This window comes from Pavona decussata, unplaced genomic scaffold (genome assembly GCF_977016875.1).
Source record: "Pavona decussata unplaced genomic scaffold, jaPavDecu1.1 SCAFFOLD_366, whole genome shotgun sequence".
Lineage (NCBI taxonomy): Eukaryota > Metazoa > Cnidaria > Anthozoa > Scleractinia > Agariciidae > Pavona > Pavona decussata.
Genome location: NW_028145742.1, coordinates 1,725,149 through 1,745,803, shown reverse-complemented (window position 1 = coordinate 1,745,803; position 20,655 = coordinate 1,725,149). Strand labels below are relative to the sequence as shown.

Below are 20,655 nucleotides of genomic sequence, written 5' to 3'. Positions count from 1 at the left end.
GTATCCCCCCCCATGGAGATAGGCTGTACACCCTTCTGACTAAACCCTGTTTCTAGTTGATGTACCTCTCTCCAAACTCTGTGTAATTTCTTCCTGGCAGCTGCACAGACACAAGCTTTTCCAGCAGACAAGGCACCATATAGAGCCAAACACTGAACTGCAACAACTCTGTTCCACTGTGCATCACTACAAAGATCGACGCTGCTATATACATGTCGCACCAATTCACATGACCAGGACAGGAGCACCAAGTGTGACCCGCTGGTCACATAACTGCAAGGAAATGGACATCACATTACTAGTCCATCTATGAGAAAACACACTCCCCATCATTTTTCACTGGGTCATAATTATGTGAAATAATGATTTTAAAATATTAACTTTTCACCAACACAAACAAGTAATAATAATGACCATGATGATTGATGTTGATGATAATGATGATGATTCATTAAAATAATAAACTTATGTTTCCCTTTAATTTAAATTAATAACTTAAATGTTTAATAATTCGATGAATGTAATTGAGTCCTTACCTTTGGTGGGGAAAGGTGGTTTGGTTTTCAACATCACTAAATGCTAGACAAAAATATTTTACAGCACTTATACCTGTTCCAAAACCAGAAAAAAATAACACTGTTATTGGTAAAATCATGAATGAATGGTTATTAGATACATTCTCCAACATTCTCCAGTACCAAATGGTTTGTTTCACATCAAAGGGTGTTATTTATACCATACTTAACACCAGACATTGCAGTCTTCAACAGTCTGCTGGATTCCCTTATCAAAGCACAACATGAAATTCTACCACAGGCATATTAATTTTTGACAAAAAATTGAAAAATTGCAGACAACACATCCTTTGATCCAAAAAGGGTATTAGGTTAAGATCTTATCCAGTTTAATGCCACCTTCAGAGACCCAGGGGGCAGTTAGTTGGGAGGTGGGGGAGGGATGGCACTACCCCTGGGTCTCAGAGGACGATTTAAGATTGATTTATGTATTATCAATTTCAATATAGGCCTTATCACGGTTTTTGACGCCATTTTGACGAGTAGGCAAACACATCTGAAATAACACTGTTTGTAAGGAAATCCGATGTCAAATAATTTTTATAGAACATCACTTCTGAAAAATTCACGAATTGGAAACCTTTGGCACTAGGAAAAGGATTTTAAGAAAAAAATTGGAGGGATGTAGCTGTGCCAGAAAGCGTCCAGACGTGTTTTGAACTTTCCATACATTTCCCTGTATTTTTTCCCGCAAACTATTTTTAATAGCAGTTCACAGCTGGTTCGCTATACAGACAAATGTATGGAAAGTTTGAAACACAACTGGACGCTTTCTGGCACAGCTACATCCCTCCAATTTTTTTTCTTAATTCATGAATTTTTCAGAAGCAATGTTTCATGAAAATTATTTGACATCAGATTTCCATACAAACACTGTTATTTCAAGATTGTTTGCCTACTCGTCAAAATGGCATCAAAAACCGTGATAAGGCCTATTGCCTAGTACCTTGTTTCTCTGCAAGCACTCTGAGGACTTCTTCAACAGCTTTCCTTGATCTGTTATCTCTGTAAGGTTAAATAAAGCACCAAGATATGAGTCTTCTATTACAACCATCAATTTCAGTGTGGGAATTGTTCATGTTTAACGATGGGGGTGGGGTAGATCAGAAAGAAAGGGGGAGGGGTGGGAGAGGAAGGGATGATAATGGGCATTGCCAGATTTGACTAATGTATCTGTAACTTACAGATGAGTATGATTCAACTAAAGAATATTTAAAAGAATGGGCATTTCACTGGGCCCAACAGACTTTGTTCCTTAGGTAGGAAGGACACACAAATTACATCCCCTTTATCCCCACTGGAAAGACGTGGTAGATCCTTCACACAGACATGACAGATGAGGTGTTATGCAGAGCCTACAGTTAAAAGTGCATGATCACCTGTAACGATGCTGTGTCAGGTAGATCAATCTTATCACCGCTTTCACTCCAACTTCAGAAAAATCTAAAGAATTGAACAAAATAACAGCAAAGCTGAGACGGTGAGAAAAATAATTTATGATTCTCCCAAAACAAATTGACACCCACTGTCCAGATTGGGTATTCAGTAGGAATATTGGGGAGGGGGGAGGGCTTGCTTAATTAAGGTACGACTTAATCTCATATATTTACAGTCACAGAGAAATCTCATTGGCTGAGGAAGTAAAGATACTTCAAGAGAAACACAAAACAGACGTCCTGATGTCCTTGTTCCAGGAAATCAAAAGATAACACAGTAGAAGGGAGTACTGAATACAATTTTCGGATGATCGACGAACGGTTCACGGCAGTTTCTACATTTTGTTTCTGTATATGGTGCGGTGTGAGACATTCCTTCAGACCACGTGAACGATTGACCCAATACACGCGATACGTTGGCTCAATATTAATATGTGATCATGAAGAAGATCGCCATGATCAGACGACGAGTATTTGTCCAAAAACCTCAGCTTCTACTTTACAAGTCTTGAAGAAAGGAATATTAAAACAAACTATTTATTTTGTATAAAACTCACCTTCTCTTTTGATGCAAGACACGAGTTCAACGCAAATATGCTGTCTTTCTTTGGTGCTAGAAGTGGTTATCCTACCAGCACACTTCTTTAGTATTTCGATCACCTGCATCAATAATAAGAGAGCATTAAAATACCGAGATAAAGAATGAATTTAGTCCTGTTAACCGATTAAAAACAGCAACTCTCCAAAACATAGCTATCTTGGCCACGTACGTTTTGAGCCCGCCACCCAGCTGGTTTGAGGCAGTTTACAACGTCATGTAAGCTCACTTTGGCGGTCCTTCCCAATCCCCTCTCATTCACGTGGAAAAACGTAATGGCGGCAAAGGAAGGATTGAAATGGCAAGAACGTTTGCCAGAACACCCTTTATTTCAAGAACTTTCGCATTCAGATGACAGTACAAGCTCAAGAATAAACGAGTACTCTCAAGAAAGAGCAACAAAGAATATTTTGATTGAAAACGATGGTGAAATATTTGTGTGGAATTCCGGAGAGAAGAGCTTGCTGACAGCAAATCTAAAGAACTTGCATTTTGAAAATGAACGTTATGATGAATTCCAAGTAAGCGGGAAATTCAATATAATCATGACTAAATTGGTTGTTAGGTTGGTTAGATGTGATTGGTTGATGGTTCTGCCAACTAAAAAGGGTGCGTTTGGTTGACAGAGGGTTTTGGAGTTACCAGAATTATCGATGGATTGATTGATCGGTTGGCCAGTCGGTTGACTGACTGATCTGTCATGTGTAGAGTCGCTGAGTAATTTTATGCACCAGTCAATTCCAGCAGAGACCAACTCCCCCTTCCCCTCCCCCTGGCATTATCAGGCATTTCCCACATTGCCTGACTGGTGGAGGGGGGACGGGGGGTATTAGTCTACCTTGGGGCATTTTTGATGGCCTTGTGACTTGTAAACACCTCAAAGTATTGTCACTTTCTTTCAATGATAAGACAAAAATGAGATGATAGATCCCATACAATTTTACTAGAGCTATAATGAGATTATAATAAAACCGGAATTAACTCTCATTAGCGTAAAGGAAAGCATTTGAATGGCTTGTTTGTCCCCATTTTTTTGTCCCCCATTCCTGCCACTGAGAACTCAATAATTATTGCCTCAGTCAACCAACTGGTATATAATTTTTCATTCTATCCAGACCTTTGCTTGCACTGACATTCCCATGTTTGATGTGGATTCTATGCTGTTCAGCCCTTCGTCAAAGTATCTTGCGCTCGTAGGGGAAAGAGGAATATCAGTTCTTGAGATGCCAATGAGATGGGGCAAGTTTGCTGCGTATGATGGCGGAAGTGAAGATGTTATCTGCAGGTACACACGTACTTACAAAACATTTGAATTGACAAGAGTTCAACTTGATCAAAAACTGTTCAAAGTAACAAGAGCAAGTTGAATTCTTTTCATTGGCTCTTGTTCTATTTCTGTAAAGGTCAAGGGATACATTTGGTTTTTCAATCCACATAACTTTCCTTCTTTGATTTCAGGACAATTCCAGTTGATCCAAGATTCTTTGTTACTAACCACAAGATAAAGGTTCTTGATGCTAAGTGGCATCCAGGAAGTCAAGCAGACATCCATCTTATGGTTCTTACGTCAGATAACCATTTGAGGTAATTAAAGTAGCAGTGTCATTGGAATTATCATGATATTTTGGTAAAAAATGGTTTACTAAATTCATATTAAATTCCTTAATTAGCTCATACATGAATTACTTCAATATCACCATTGAGATAAAACAAGCAAATTTCCAAAGAAGGAATGGGCCACAATAAGTTATCAAAGTCCTAAGAGAAGAAGTCACAGTGGGAACATTAGCCTAACTTTTTCATTTTGGTACCCACTTCCATCTTGGCTATTGTATAACCAAATTTATAAATAGTTTCTGTGCTCTAGAATAGCTGTTTCATAGAGAAAATTTTGACCATCATTTTTCAGCAGCCATTGGCAGAAAAGCGCTTAGATTGACAGTGAAACCCCACAGGATGTATTGACATGATGACCACTTGGCAATAAAAACATGTTTGTATCAACAGGGATGTCAGAAAAACAGAGGTCTTAAGATTTGAAAAATAAAGTGTATGAGCAAGTTTTGTTTGGGCCAGTAAGCAGTGGTCATGTTGATGAGGTGGTAACTGTGGTGTGAGGTGGTCTAGTTTATCATTCAGATAAAAGATGTTGAGAATGTCTGACTTTCCAAAACATTTTTAATCCTTATCAGTCCTTTTGCTTTTGACAGACTTTACAATGTGCTTAAACCAACTTCTCCAGAAGAACCAATTCCATTGGGAGAGTCATCTTCAATGACTGCTGAATATAGCAGGAAGTCCATGTCTGTTGGATTAATGTCATCATTTGCAGCTGCCCTGGGAGAGAGAGCCATTGCATTTGATTTTGCTCCAGCTGTCGCTGATTTTAATGCAAGAAGGAGCTCAAGATCAAGTGATACAGATGCAGAAGTTGCTCATCCTGTGTTTATTTTGAGAGAAAACGGAGATGTGTATTACCTTCTTCATAGAATTGTTCAAACAAGGTATATGTTTTATGCTGTTTTTAAACAGCATACTGAAAAGTGTATGGGTCTTTTCAACAGATGTCATCTAAATGCTTTTCAATAACAATTTGCCAAGGCAAAGACAAGTAAAAGCTAACAACAACAATCTTACCAACATTTTCGGAGTCATCATGATGCCATTGTCATAAAGCTTAAAATAATCAACTTTATGACAATGGTGTCATGATGACTCCAAAAAAAGTGATTTTTGTCATTAGTTTTTACTTGTCTTTGCCTTTCGTCTAAATGGTTGCACTTTAGAATTTCATTCATTGACTCAAAATTAAAACCATTAGATGCAAAACATGATAAGCAGTGCCACAGCAAAGTAGTGTTAATAGCTTTCATTTTAAATCATCACACTTTAAAAGATGAAATACTCTTCTTTCTCTCAGGCATCAGGCACCACAGCTGAATGGCCCACTGACCATGTACCCTGCGGCAGATGACAACTATGGGCTAGACGCTTGCTCTTTGCTTTGTTTACATTCCCAGCCTCCTGTTATTGTCATGGCAACTGGAAGTGGGAAAATTTATCACTGTATTGCTTTGGAAACTGAAAAGCCTTATGATTCTGAGGAGGTATGTTGGTTACACTGAATATTGTATTCAATCTCTGGTGTAAGCTTGTTGTTCCAGAAAATTTCCATCCCCTTTCCCTGTAGAAGGTTGCTGTTATAATAATTTATGATTCCATCACTCCTCTGGAAATTCTAGTTTTACTTCATATTTGCCCTTGAAAATTTTGGCATTTCGGCCCCCTACCTGTTAAGAATCCTAAAGGTCATTGGGTGGGTATGGTGTTTTTCCTTACCCAGATCATGTGAATTTTCTCTGTCAGTGAATTAATAACTTTAAGATTGTTTCATCTAAAAGACAAGTTAATAATGCTACCTGGTTAAGTTCATGTATATATTTTATTGTTTTGCAGGAAGTATCATCCTGGAGCAGACATGGACGTGTTGACAGCCACCCAAATCTTTCTCTCTTTGTTCATGAATGTGTTGAGCTGCAGCTGTCTTTCTTACCGGAAACTACAGAATCACAATCTGACAGAAGTTCTACTGGAGATGACTTGGACGAAAATGAAAACCAGTCTGTTTTAAGGCTTCAGAAAGGTCCCATGAATAACAGTCATGATAATGATGATGATCATAATTATAATAGAGCTGACTAAGAGTTACTTAGTAACTAATTTCAACATAAAATAATAAATGAATGAAAATTAAAACTTGCAGAACACATTAAATAAATATGCAAGAGACAGTAGTGTTCATTGTATGTTAAAGTTTGTGATTTGATAATGCATACCTAGGGTTGTTAAATCGATCACCGTTATATTCTGGCACATACTTATCAGAACAAATTGGTACCCTTCATGGGTAAAAATTAATTCAACGCATATCCACAATAAGAAATTCTGATATCTTTTAGGGGTGTTTTTCAAAATTTCAGACCTCACCCCCCAGGTGAACCCTTGACTTTGGCCTGGTGCTTTGTTTCCTTAAACTTAATTCTCGCAAACTCCCTTTTGTGTGTAACAGTAAAGGCCTTAAGGTATAATAATCAAACATTCAGTAAGCTGATTATTGTTGTTTGTGTAATATGTAGATCCAGAATCCCCGTACCAGTATCACTGTTCACACGGCGCTGGAGTTCATAGCATTTCATTACCCTGGGTGAACAAATTACAAGGGTATTGTTTAGAAGGTAAAAGATAATTTCCATTCGTACCTCTTTTCCAGTTACTATTCATGTATCTTATGCATTTGTGTCTGTTATTACAGTGGATCCTTGATTTAACGAAGTCGCCGGGAATGGGCCAAATTTGTTCATTAAATCAAGGGTTCGTTATATCGAAAACCTCGATATAACGAACTTGAGGAGAAACGACCAAAATATTCGTTATATTGAGGTCATAGCTAATGATTGATTTGTAACACAGGTGACTTCTGTCACGCAATTCAATGCAATTTCCGTCACCCAGAAGTGCCGCGTTTTGAGATGCAATTCATTAAGCATGGTGGCTTTCAGTAGTGAAAATAATTATTTTCACTTTTGAACAGACGCACAACCTTTGTTTACAAAAAAACGACACTTTCAGAGTAGCCATTTAAAAATGTTGCAACATAGAGGTGATTTTCTCTCTTTAGCATTTATCTTCCGTCACATGTTGACATTGTAATTCATTATATCGAGGTAGATTTTTAACGTTTGGGCTTCCGGATTATGTTCGTTATATTGAGGTTCATTATATCGAGGTTCTATTCCATACACTTTACTGTAACTTTGGCCAGGAAATGGAATATCGTTCGTTATATCAAGGACTTCGTTAAATAGAGGTTCGTTAAATCAAGGTTCCACTGTAGTTCAGTTACCATTACCTCTACTTGCTTTATGCCGTTAATTTAGATTTGAACTTCCTTTGTTGTACATTTTAGATGATCAGGGTCATTTTGACCCAGATGAAGCAGCCATTGTGTATCATATGATCTGTACATCACCAACAGCTGTGAGGTACATAATTTAGTATAGTTTATTATGAAAAATATATTTAATTCTTTGTAATAATTTCCCTTGATTCCTTCTAAAAATTATTTCTTTGCATTCAAATTAAAACTACTAATCTCGTTCTTGAGTTCAAAACTCAAAAAAATATTTTATCTTGAACGAGGCTAGTAGGGCTTAATTAAATGCAGACAAAAGGTTTAAAATGTCAGTCAAACTACTAACCTCGTTCTTGAGTTCAAAACTCAAAAGAATATTTTATCTTGAACAAGGCTAGTAGGGCTTATTTGAATGCAGACAAAAGATTTAAAATGTCAGTCATTTTTTGCATAACGTCTATTTACCCAGACTTGTAAAGTTTGCCTGTGGAAGTTTTGGAAAGCTTTTTATTTTGAATTCCAAATACTTGCTCTATACACAACAGAAAATATAGTGTAAAAATAAAATAAAGGCTCAGTCAAAATTTGGTGGTGTGAAATAGATGTTTGAATTTGACAAAATAGGGTGGTGTGAGGAGGATGTTTGACTTAGCCATAAAGTATCCATTGCCATCGTTCATTCTTTGCTTTTATGCAGGAGAAGATCTCCAAATTTTGTTATGTTAACTTGTGTTTGATATGTACTGTTGCAGGTCATTATCTCCAGTCCTGGGTGTTTGTGTCATAAAAAGCAAAATTCTTGGTTCAGCAATGTTGTGTTTGACTTCAGACATGGAGTGTATTGTTAAACCTTTGAGGTGAGACTACTAAAGATTTCAATGAAAACAATACTGTTGGGAGACATAACATAACATAACATAAATAACATAAAAACTGTATTTATCCACGGTGGTAATTAAAGCTATAAAGCTTATGGGGCCGTGCCAAAAAGAAAAACAAAATACAAAACTAAAAGATTTTGAAATTTCAAAATTTCGTGTCCCTCGCTCTACAACTTGATCTATATCTCAGATGAATACAAAATCTAATCACAAGTATACAAAATCTGCGTCCCTATGTTGTATGGTGAAAGGCGACTTGGCTTAAAAGTTCAGTTCTCTAAGATCTGATGAATGCCAAGATGGGTAGTGAAGATGGGGAGAGGCATAAAAATGGTAAAAAATTATTGTTAGATGGCAGAAAGTTAGTAGGATAAATGGAAAAGACCAGAGTCAGCAAAGAATTGAAGGGGAACTGGGAGGAAAGCAGGGAGTTCAGAGCCCCCTAATCATGAAAACAGCAAATTACCAGTTGTTCAATGAGTGGAGAAATTTATCTGGTGGATAATTTACTATCCAGTAGATGAAATTTGGTCCAGCTTATTATAATAATAATAATAATAATAATAATAATAATAATAATAATAATAATAATAATAATAATCCCCTGGGTGGGAGGAGTGATTTATCCACTGGATAAAATTTTACACTCTTTGAACAAATTGGGAAAGATATGGGTGGTATGTTGTGAACAAACAAGTAAGTACAATCATAAATGTGAAAAAACAAGCGATGTAAGAGTGATTACACCAAGTGACTACTGTCTGTGACTGTTAGAAAACTGTGAGCATCTGTTGGACTTGTGTAATAATTACGGAGGTAAGTTTTAATGTAGAACTTCTATTAATTTTCATTTAATTTTTTTTCTGTGAATTCCTTCCTAGCCTTCTTTGCAGACCACCTTCTCCACCCACAACAGAAACAGATGACGAAACCACTAATGGAAGGTCAGTTTGATGTATTCTATCACAGACTCTAGACTAGGAAAGCTACAGAGCATTGTGAATCAAATGTAACCTGTTTTGTTAAAATAAAAGAAAATAAATTACTTTATTTAAGCGTTAAAGTATTTAGCACTGTAGCGCTAATTGGGGACATTATCAACCAGTGAAATAAATATTCAAACTGAAAAGAACATTGTTAAAAATCCCAACTGGTGGGAGGCAAATCAGTTGGCTATTTACAAAGCCTGGCCTTGGAACGGGACTAATGAACCTGGGCCCTCCAGATTACACGTCCGGTGCCCCTACCCACTACACCATGCCGCCTCCTCATTTTACATTCTTTGTCATTTGAATGTGATTCTTAGACAGTTCCTTCAGTGTTTTTTTTGGTTGATTTGTTTTTGTAGCCCTGTTGTTTCACCCATACGACATTTGAATGTAGGATTGTTCAGAAGTCAGATTGAGAAGATTTTAACAAGAAACACATCAACTCCTCTCTTAAGGTGAGCTGATGCAACTTTGAAGGTAGCATTGCTCTAAAATAAATCCTACAAGTGCTTGTTTTTGTTACTGATATTTATACAATAAAGAATTGAAAAATTGTCAAATACTTGTGAATTGTTCGTGGCTAGTCTGACGCGGCGTTTCGTCTCGGCCAAGAGACTCTTCAGAGACCTTTAGAATTTGTAGGCAAACTCGTTGAGCATCACGCTCAAAGTCCCATTCGCAAATTCAAGATGTTACTGAATAGAAGATAATCTCAAGGCAAACTGATTATACATAGCTCTCTGTCAATGATTTTTTTTCAATGTCATTTCTCCTAAATGGACTACTCCTGTTTTGAACATGCTGTTTAATGTTTTGCTGCCTGTGTGTGATTGTGTACTTGCTTTTTAACCTAAATTTGAATCCTGATTTGAAAGTTGTATGTTTTTTGAGCCTGTAGCTCATATAAGCCCCAATGGTTTCTCTATGGGCATCCTCGCCATATGTTTCTCTCTCTTTTTATCTTTATTTATCTTTTATATTTTAATTTATTTATCTTGTAACGATGTGCATGAATAATGACAAAAATAAACTGAAACTGATTTACCATTTTCTGTTTAATTTTGTTGCACAGTTTATCTACCTATACATTTGTAATTTTGTCTCATATAGCATGTGCTGGCACAATGGAGTGGTCTTGAAGTGCTGGAATAACTAGGCTTGAGCCAGTCATTACCATTCTGCAGGGGAAAAAAAATTTCTCCAAAAAGTGATATACGCCTTTTGTAGGAACCCCTTCAACTTTGACTCTGAGACAGTTTTGCACAAAATAATCAAAGCTTTAAGGCCTGTGTGTAATTTGATTAACATTTTGTGGAACCTGAACTTTTGGAGGGATTATTGACCACCACTGCATTTCTGCGCTTGTTTTGTAGAGCTGGTTACGCATCTGAGAAGCTTTCTCAGGATGACTGTTTTCAGCTTCTTAGTCAAGCGCAAGAGATCTTACGGAGAGAATACATTCAGAAACAGAACAAAGCCAGGGAAGAAATAGAAAAAAGGTAGAGACAAAGGGCTGTTTTAAGCCTTTAAGCCCTAACAGTGATTAGCTTCAAATTTCTCCTTGTAATATCAATGCTTATTCAACCCTTGAGGTCATGAGAATTAAGGATATGATCACCCAAGGTGAATTTTCTTGATATTTTAATAATACCTCCCCAGTACTTTTATAAGAAAAGTATGATGACAAGATAGGAGAATTTGTTCTTTGATACTAGGAATTAAAGGGTAAATGTATACTTGTCTTATGTCACTTGCACATATGACAAAATTGTAGCGCAAGACCTCAGCAACTGCAATAAATAAAAAAAATTATTATTCACAACTAACCTGTAGTTTTTTCAGTTACTTGTGAGGAACTTGAGATATTACAAGACAAAAAAGAACAACTTCTGGGTACTGTGGCTCCAACAGCTGTTCAATTCCTCCCTTTTGTGGAATTTTTTTAAATTTTCCATCAAACTTACTATTTTTGTTAAATTGCAGGTGGGGATCTGTTGAATGACATGACTTTTGTGTAAACTGTGTTTAGTAAGAGTTTGAAAGAGTAAGGTCTTGTTTCAGAATCTCCATACTTAAAGACCAAAAGGAAAAGCAGACCCAGCACCTAGAAAAGCTACACAGCCTCACGGAGGAGCTCACAGAAAAAGCAGAAATACTTGGAGAAAAGCTGGTGGATACTTCTGACAAGCATGAACGGCTCCTGCAAAGGTAACAAATTGGCTTTAACTAGTCTGGTGTGTGTAGCAAGCGTAATCAGGGAGGGGGAGGGGGTGAGAAAAAGATCCCCCTTCTCCCCCTCCCCAATTACACCTGTTATGTAGACTATGTATTCCATTGATACTTGTCTTTTCTCAGACCAAAAAAAAAAAATTGTACTTTGTAGGCTTGAAGGTCTCTACAAATATATCCACAATGGCATTCCAGTTTTATCCAATGCTGAGAGCAAAATGAAAAACGAGTTAGAAGAGATAGAAGAATACCTCAAATTCCACAGAGAATCACTTCAACAGGTACATAGTTCTCAGTTGATTTGTTGGTGGTGGTGGAGGGGGGGAGGGAGACAGGAGATTCGAATGTTACTTATTGGCATTTATAAATTTGTCTTTTTCTTTTGTTGCAGATTAAAGCTAAAAACTCATATACAAGAAAGAGCCCAAGAAGATCAACATCTGCGAAGTCGCCCGTTGTTAGTAATTCACAACAAAGGAACATTAGGAAAGTACTAACAGAGGAGTAAGTTTACTTTCAAATATATATTTTTATAAATAAAATTGTAGCTGTACACTATTTAATTATTCAGTTGGAGAACTAGAAGAGTGAGGAGGAACTTTTGAATACACATGGAGATCGCAACGCAACACTGAGTATAACTGTTTGCATCAGACATCAAAATTGTCAATTTGATTTGGCTGAACGTCAGATGTTAGAAGTTACGTGCAGTTTATCAACATCACCCAAGGATTTTTGGGAGGAGGATATTCAAATTTTTGTACCAGCTCTTGAAATGCACCTATCACTTTGTTCATGGATTTCTCTCCTTGCAGGAGTGAAATGATCACAGACCTGGTGAATCAAGTCAAAGAACTGAAACTGCAAGTTGGATTATAATCATTATAACAAACTGGATGTGTGGAAACATGTATGCAGAGACTAACAACAAACAGCAGTCCTGACACGTCCACTGGGGACTCAGAGTTTTCCATGTAAGCCGATGCTTTTGTACCTCATACACCAGATGTGTCCCTTGTGTGCTTTGTTAAAATGGTTATCAGCCAAAGACTAACAAACAAACAAACAAAGACTGTGCTTAGTCATGTGTATGAGAAACACCTCTGGCAATCAAGAAAAAGCTTATGACAACCTTCAGGAATACAGTTCATAGTCTTTGTAAAAATGTAGGGTAAAACTGTTGTGAACTGTTGCAATTCCTCCCAACCCTCTCTACCCACTTCTGTGCTACTACTGCTATGTAGGCCACTGTCTTGCACCGATGATAGTCTTTAGGCAATTGCTGTACCTTGTGTTGAACGTTGTACAGATAGCAAAGGCACATAACTATTTGGGTAGAATATTGGAGTTTGTAAATACAAATGTACTTTAAATTTATTAAAATGTCATTTTCTAACAAGGTTTTATTTTATTTATCATTTGAAGTAACTTGTTTTAGCCAGAAAAACGAGAGTAAACAGCTAAGTTTTTGCCAAAGAATGTATAGAGTCTGTGTCATGGAGACACACTTTTCCAAGGTACTTTGCCACCAATATTTAAATTTGGTGGTAAATTGTCCATATTGATTGATTTGAATGTTCTGGTATCCTTAGGCTTGGATGATGTGTAGAAATGAATAACATCTTGAACACTATTCACTTTGCTTAACTGGTAATTGGGTACCAACAGACCAAACTCTTCGTAACATCTCTTGAGAACCTGGATGAGAAAAGATGTGTCATTACTAAACAAAGTGCATATGAAGTGGAAAATAATTCATGCCCATTTGAAAGGTCTTTCAGAGAGAACAAGGATGGTATTTTCTTTTTTTTATTATTTTTTTGAATATCTTCTCTCGTTCCAGAGATATTCAAATTTTTGTTCAAAAATTGATGATGTTACAAATTGTCTTGGTACAAAGAAAAATCACAAAATCAAGAATATCTCGCGAAATGTTGAAGTGATGCTGCTCAAACTCGGACCAGATAAGGATTCTTGATTTTGTGATTTATCTTTGTACAGAGACGATTTCTGACATCATCAGATTTTTAACAAAAACTTGAATATCTCTGGAACAAGAAAAGATATTTCAGAAACAAAAATGCCATTATTCAACGCTTCGAAAGGCCTTCAAAGGCATTTTTTTAGTGAACACTTCCTTTACTCTCATGAAGTAAGTCACATCACAAGGAAAAATCAGATGCTGATCAATATTGCAGCCTAAGGTTACTGTATACCTTTAGAGGTGTCTCACGTCCAAGCGATGTAGCGCGTCTGGTTTAAACTGTAGATACCTGAACCCCTATATCAAATTAAAGCTAATAGAATTTTGAAATAAAATGAATCGCAAAATTCTTAGCACTGTTTTCTCAAATAAATTTTTTCACTTGAAGGAGACACTTTAAAAAGCTAAAACTCAAAAGGAATTTGTTTGTTTGCCTTCAAATTTAGACAGTAGCTAGTTCAACATATAAACAACAAAAATTTGTCTGCGAATTTTTTAGTTTGAAATCTTTTTTCTCCAGGAGCGATTTTATTACGATCACTCCACATTTTTTTGATCCTACAGTCGACTCCCGATAACTCGAACCCTCGATAACTCAAACCTCGCGCTAACTCGAACCAATTTTCCTTTCCTTTCGGGTCACTTTCTATTAATATAATTTTACCCTTGATAACTTGAACTCCTGATAACACAAAACTTTTTTTATTTCCCTTGAAGGTGCGAGTTATCGGGAGTCAACTGTATTTCGAAAATGTTCTGTAACTTTTCACTGCCATTGAATATGGCAAAACGCAGACAAGATTTTTTAGCGCTTTGGGTCCAGAAACTGAGGAGCAAATTAAATTAGCGAAAAACAAAATTTGCTTTGCAGGGGTTTCATTAGAAGCCGGCAACCGGCGAATTCTGTCGCCTACTTTCTATATCAGCGACATCTACTATTGCCATTCTATCTCCCAATTCCATCCTGTTTTTCCCTGAAATGGCAAGCAAAGTCAATTGCCAATAAACAGTTTGTCTCATTTTTATCTATTGAAAGATTGTACATAACACGCCAAGCATTTAAACAATGTTCAGATCAACGTGATTGACACTTACAATCAGGGCCCAGTTGCTCGAAGCATGGTTAGCGCTAACCCGGGTTATATGCCATGACAACCTATAGGTTTTAATACCTCCTAACCAATGGTTAGCGCTAACCATGCTTCGAGCAACTGGGCCCTTTGTGGTTATTTGCTGTTTGACACGTTAAATGAAGATCATGAACAAGTGATTTGTAAGAAATCTGTCTTATCTATTGCACTCAATTTGGTTCCCAGAATGCTAGAAATAGCATTTCCTGCTTCCAGATCACAAAATTTTCTGCACCCCACTAGACTGGAGACTCCTTGCAACCCCAATATTTTTGTCACAGCCAGCTACTCTACAATGACCATCCACCTACTTCAAATTTTATTGAAACCCCTGCTTTGACTTGCAGCTTTCAAAAGGTGATTTGGACGCTCGCATTTAGAGGTCGTGAAAAATTCGACAATTCATTTTATTTCAAAATTCTTGGTATAGTTTGATAGCAAGCTCTATAAGCTTTAATTTGCTATGGGGGTTTAGGTATCTACAGTTTAAACTGGACGCGCTACATTGCTTGGATGCGAGACACCTCTGAAGGTATACGGTAACCTTAAAACATTAATCAGAATGGTTCACTTGTATATTGACACTGTAACAAATTATTCAAGTTAAGGAGGAGAACTTTGCAATGAAAACTAAAAGAGGAACCCTTACCTTGTATTTGACCACAAGGTCACTGACGGACTGATTTTCCCATTTCCCCCTTGTCGCTTCAGGTACTGTCTCTGTGACAATGCTTTCTAGTTTATCCACAATTTCATGTGTTTCCATGCTGTATACTGATGGTTGCTCAGTCTTGACCAGATCATAATAGCTGCAACATTTTGAAGATTTTCATTATCCATACGTGCCCTCTTTCTCGCAAAAAACCCTCTGTAAAGATGTCATTGTTATCAAGTGCACGTACCGAGAGGGAGGAGGGGGGGGGGGGGTCTCTCCATACCCTTACGCTAAAAATGTTGCAACACAAAACAAATGTTCTGATTTACAATCAGTTCAATATTGTTGTTCTTTGATCAAAACGAACGTCACAGCCGAGTTAAAAACTATTCAGAAATGAAACAGCGACTTAGATACATCACAAGAAGTCAAGCAAGAAGGATGAAAATCAGGGGATTCAGATTGTATGTTATAAGCTTTGGTAGCCTAAACTAACCTGTCCAAATTTTCCTCGCTTTCCTCTGGCGGTGCTCCTTCCCCAAACACAAATTTTTTCACCCTGTCAACAAAACGTTCTCTTCTTGTTACATCAGTACTGAAATACAGTTTAGAAACCGACTGTGAAACTCCTTTAAGCTTTGCAAGTCTGCCGCAGTTTAGACAGGCTATGGACGCCATGTTGAATTACAGTACCCACAATGCTTTTCGCCTTCGAGTCAAGATGTTCGCGCGAGTGGGCAGTAAAGGCACACGTTTTGCGCGCTTGCACGCACACTAGTCAGCTGGAAAAACATCGAATGATGACGAAAAACATTATTATTGAAATAGGGAGAAAAGCTAATCATCACGGAGATGGAAATGATTATAGGAGCAAAGGGGTTGCTGTCAATTTTATCGCCGAAGAAAAGACTTCTATTGCAAAAAATTCTAGCTAATATTATTATAGGACAAAGATTCATCGCTGCTAAAAATAATTTTTCCAAGAAAAGCAGAAATTCTTCTTGTACGTCTTTCATATTTTATGAGTGTTAATTGTTATTAATAGCTGGCTCGGGTGTACTGTTGTTTCATGTTTATACGCTTTTTGTTACAAATTATTAACATTACAAAGGCATCCTGGAGAAACCGTTAAGTAATGTGTGTTTGTTGACGGAATTTGTGTTTTGATCAAAGAAAGCTGGCGGCTGTGCACCGACTACAATAAAGGAATCACCTAAGAGACAAGTCAAGTATCGATGGAATCCTAACAATCAGTAGGTTTTTTCTTCCTATCTGCAAACACAAGATGACCGTATTTTTTCTGTCTGATATTAAATTTTTCGGAAGGCATGTTGCTCTCCAGTAAACGCCTAATTCACGCGTATTTTTTACTCCTTCATATGGTGGTGAACTAAAAATTTGGGGAACACTGAAAAATGCTGAAAATATTCAACCCATTTAATTTTTTCAGAGCATCGAAAAATTATCAATTTTTCCGCTGTAATCAGGAGAAATTCTAACCATTTGTTAAATAAGAGTAACTTTTTCGTGACTCGACAGCCCGTTTTAGCGCAGGACATACACGTTTAACGAGTTTTGTTGTGGTTCAATTGTCACGTTGCGTGACAGTCTGGACAGAAGCCAATAGTATTTGTCAGATCAGGCGGATTTATCAGCCATTCACATGCTAATCATTTGGGATGTGTATATATTATTTCTCGAGACCCTGTACAGGTCTTCTCAACCAGTTCCGCGACGGGTGTACTTATATTAATTAAATTCAAAAATTTTTACCGTGCGAAATATCCTTAAAGGGGCTGAGAAAACGAAAATTAAGCCCAAAAATGGAACCTGTGCCACCCTTGAAATACACAAGTTGAAATCACAAATCTACCATGATATTTCATACGGACGATCGGATTGTTGTAGATGTACAGTTGCACTTGCGAGTTGATGAGGCAACAGATGCCGCCGGACAAGCATGGCTCTCGTTTCTCCTAAATATCCACACTCTGTTCAGTGTGCTAGTTATTATTGTAGTAGCAAAACTGAACGTTCTTCGATCTTGGAACATCAAAAGCGCAGAGGTCAGAATTCAAGTCGGCACGAAGCAAGGTAAGACGGAGTTTCAGTTTAAAACACGCGCGCGCTAAATCATATCAAGCTTGAATGCTCGGTTTGTTTTCAACTCTAGTAACTGAAATAATTAAGCGATCATTCCAAACATACGAAAGAATATCTTTTCTTGTGATCCAAGGAGTAAAGTATTTTATACAAACACTCAGCTCTGAAGTCAACCCGGATGCAATGCCAAGCCCTTTTTAGCGTCAAATTTATGCAAATTCAAGAATCATACGATGTCCATCCAGCCTCCCTATTGGTTGATTGCGTTAAGTTCTTTGTTACCGCCCAGAATAATAAATAAGGTAAAACATTGTTCTTGAATATCCAAAGTTCAAACATACAGCTTTACAACTATCGGTATTAAAATCTCTGTAGTATACAACTTTTAAAATGCGGCTATCTTTGATGTCTTCATCTTGGGGTATATTTGCGAGGAGATTGTGTTTACGATGTATAGAGAGTATATCGCACAGGTTAAGCATTTTTCCCCCCTTTGGAGTCTAACTCTGTCCAATTCTGTAGCCAAATTCATAACTTATTTAACAGCTGAGATGTTTCCAACTGTTGTAGCTAAGTAGATCGCTTGTTTCCTCAACCATACTTTTGTTTCTACTAAATTTAGTATTTTCCGTGATCTTTGCATATCAACTCCAGCTAGTTTGGCAAACATGTTTCATGCATGACAAGCGCAAACAAACCCATTTACTAGGTAGGGGGGTCGAAGTTCGATTCGGTTGATTTGGAGAGAAGCCCAACTGCTCCGCAAACTGATCACTCCGTAAGCATATGCTTGGCGTGAATTTTCCATTATCAAGGGAGGCCTGAATTAAACTAGTTAGAAAAGACGCAAAAATGAAGATGATGAATGATGATGAAAGATGCCGTCAAACTTTTCCACTTCAAAAAACAGCTATTACTACTCGTCTGAAACATTCCTGCAATATTTTTCTTGGAGAAACAAATAAACATTGTTTTTTTCAAATATGTATCAACGATATTTATGCATTGTCTGTGCGATGTGGAGGGGTGGCGAAATCGTGATTACGCTTGGCCGCACCTGTCAGGTTGAGCTCACGTTCTACACTCCAAACCTGATCTGTTCCTATTGTCCGATTATTTGCATACCATCGCGCAAGAGATCAAGATAAAAGAAAAACTGCTAATATCAGCATATTAAAAAGAAAAAGCCACTCTGCGCTTCCACTGCATTTTAAAAAAAAAGTGTCCTAAATTACTATCTTATTGCTAATGGTCATTGCTTGCATACAGAAATCGTAAGTCGCGAGATAAGGATCGAGAGTCGCTTTCCTCGCGTGATTGATTTTGAGTATTGCGCGCGTGGATCGCGCGGGAAAATTTACTGTAGCTGTTTTCGGGTATCTTTGGGGAATGTTGGACGGACAGTCTTTCATCTTCAAATGTAAACAGTTTTCTTTTAGTCACTCTCATTTCTAAGCTGTAAACTTCAACAAATAACATGTAAATTTTGTACAAATTCATTCCTTTCTTTTCGCTTGGGCTCCTGGACACAAGCTTCCTTTGTTTTCTGACACTTAACAATGTCTCAGATGCAGAAACTGAAAACCAAATTAACACATTTTGTAAAGGAGAAACGGTACGGAAAAATATGATGCATTAATCTAGTGCAACACATAAAGAGTTGATAAAAAAGTGGTAGATTTTTAATCTAGATAATTGCAACATTTCTTCCATAAATATTTGTCCTTGCACTGATGATCACTGATATTCAAACAAAAGACGAGAAAACAAACTGGTTAGCTAGCTGATTAAAATCTTCCCTCGCGGTGCCCTCGGGGTTGTGTTAGTGAAATAATATTGGCTTCAATTTCATGGCTCGTTTTGTCCTAACAAAACGTACTTACAATCATATACGTGCGGATTAGTATTATCAGATCAGCAGACTCAGCTGGAAGATGGGCTTTTTTGTCTTATTTACTAGACTAAACGCAGTTACTAGCCGTTATACCGTATTAGAAATTCTAGAAATCGCTTGTGTATCCTTTCCTGGTACAACTTTTTAGACGGAAAAAATAATTTAAGCTTATTACGATTTGTTTGAAAAGGAGTTTGTCAGAGCTAGAGATGCCAGCTACTTTGCATAGTTACGTAACAGTTAAAATGCACTGATGGGGCACTGAGCATTTTGCGCTGGAAAATTACTGAAGATTGCGAAATGCAGTACTCGTTTTAATTAACTTAATCTCGAGGAATAAAGTCGATCTTTTCAACACCGATATCCAGTTTAAAAAATAAACGAATAAACTTATGCAAATTATTTATTGAAACATGCCCTACGAATATAGCTATAGCTATTTTTTTACAACTTGCACTATTTTGACAAACATTTACTGATACGGTTTCAGCCTTGCGTGACAGATTTGGTTGCTATGGATTATGGAAGTTTGATTGTCACATAAGTAGAGGCGCGGAAAATCACTTTAGTGTACAAAGGAACACGGCAAAAGACATTAAAAAACGCCAGCAAGAGTTTCATCAGACTAACCAAGTTTTCAAGTAACTGTAATTTATTGCACAAAATTCTGAGATCGAGACACCATTTGGTTTCAATGACAAGAAAAAAAGTAATTTTCTTTGTTTCGTGACAAGCATAAATTGTCAGTTGCATCAGATTGCATAATTTCCCTGCGGTGCACGTGAAAAGCAACCAGTCATCGTCTATTAGCCAATCAAATCGCACGATTCGTGGCTGTTCGAAATACCCGTATGGTCAGGCCACCAGATAAATATGCAATGTTTCCGTGCTTTAGGTCTTTCGAGAAAGTACTGGTCGGAGAGGAATCCAATTGTCGTATCAAGCTATCCGAAAGCTTGAGAAATTTTGTGCTCAGGAAGGCATAGAAGAGTAAAAACGACATTAAAAGTCCTCGTCTGAACTTACTTTAAAAAATGCAAGTGCACGCTGGTGATGATCTTTCTTTTGCTGGCTATCGCCACGTTGATATCAGACATGACTCCGCTTGGATCATGTCGTGTGTTCTTTATGCCCAATCGACTATCTGTCTCGTCGTGATCATGGCCTTTACAAGCTATGGCCTTGTTGGGTCGGTAAAAGAAAGAGACACCCTGCTACACAAGACTACAAGGAAAGGTACGCTGAAACGAGCACCCAGCACGGTAATGT

The 20,655-nt window shown here is 37.3% G+C and overlaps 4 protein-coding genes across 5 annotated transcripts in view; 2 read left to right on the top strand and 2 right to left on the bottom strand.

The window, feature by feature from the left end:
• LOC146452692 (stalled ribosome sensor GCN1-like) overlaps window positions 1-2,706 on the bottom strand; it is a 40,598-nt gene extending 37,892 nt beyond the window's left edge. The window contains exons 1-5 of the mRNA XM_085097610.1: window positions 2,569-2,706; window positions 1,955-2,018; window positions 1,522-1,580; window positions 537-609; window positions 66-273 (exon numbers count right to left, since the gene is read on the bottom strand). Of these exons, the coding sequence (XP_084953736.1) occupies window positions 66-273; window positions 537-609; window positions 1,522-1,580; window positions 1,955-2,018; window positions 2,569-2,677 (513 nt within the window). The 5' untranslated portion in view covers window positions 2,678-2,706. The remainder of the gene's footprint in view (window positions 1-65; window positions 274-536; window positions 610-1,521; window positions 1,581-1,954; window positions 2,019-2,568) is intronic.
• Window positions 2,707-2,871: 165 nt separating this feature from the next.
• Window positions 2,872-13,083, top strand: LOC146452691 (nucleoporin 88-like). Its single transcript, XM_085097611.1, has 16 exons — window positions 2,872-3,130; window positions 3,725-3,894; window positions 4,068-4,193; window positions 4,820-5,113; window positions 5,530-5,716; window positions 6,066-6,252; window positions 6,746-6,844; window positions 7,576-7,651; window positions 8,274-8,378; window positions 9,284-9,346; window positions 9,751-9,846; window positions 10,765-10,890; window positions 11,453-11,599; window positions 11,775-11,901; window positions 12,012-12,124; window positions 12,436-13,083. The coding sequence occupies exons 1-16, from the start codon at window positions 2,885-2,887 to the stop codon at window positions 12,497-12,499; spliced, it is 2,226 nt and encodes a 741-aa protein (XP_084953737.1). The 5' UTR covers window positions 2,872-2,884; the 3' UTR covers window positions 12,500-13,083.
• LOC146452690 (uncharacterized) lies at window positions 13,075-16,108 on the bottom strand. Its single transcript, XM_085097619.1, has 3 exons — window positions 15,886-16,108; window positions 15,384-15,543; window positions 13,075-13,318 (listed from the first exon to the last, which is right to left on the bottom strand). The coding sequence occupies exons 1-3, from the start codon at window positions 16,065-16,067 to the stop codon at window positions 13,115-13,117; spliced, it is 546 nt and encodes a 181-aa protein (XP_084953745.1). The 5' UTR covers window positions 16,068-16,108; the 3' UTR covers window positions 13,075-13,114.
• A 1,008-nt stretch (window positions 16,109-17,116) lies between these two features.
• The window catches only part of LOC146452689 (phosphatidylserine decarboxylase proenzyme, mitochondrial-like), a 9,660-nt gene continuing 6,121 nt past the window's right edge, over window positions 17,117-20,655 (top strand). Inside the window, exon 1 of one of the 2 annotated variants that reach the window (XM_085097614.1) lies at window positions 17,117-17,483. In XM_085097614.1, the coding sequence (XP_084953740.1) occupies window positions 17,264-17,483 (220 nt within the window). In that variant the 5' untranslated portion in view covers window positions 17,117-17,263. Of the gene's footprint in view, window positions 17,484-20,172; window positions 20,623-20,655 lie in introns of those variants that run through there. The other variant, XM_085097615.1, reaches the window with a different exon arrangement.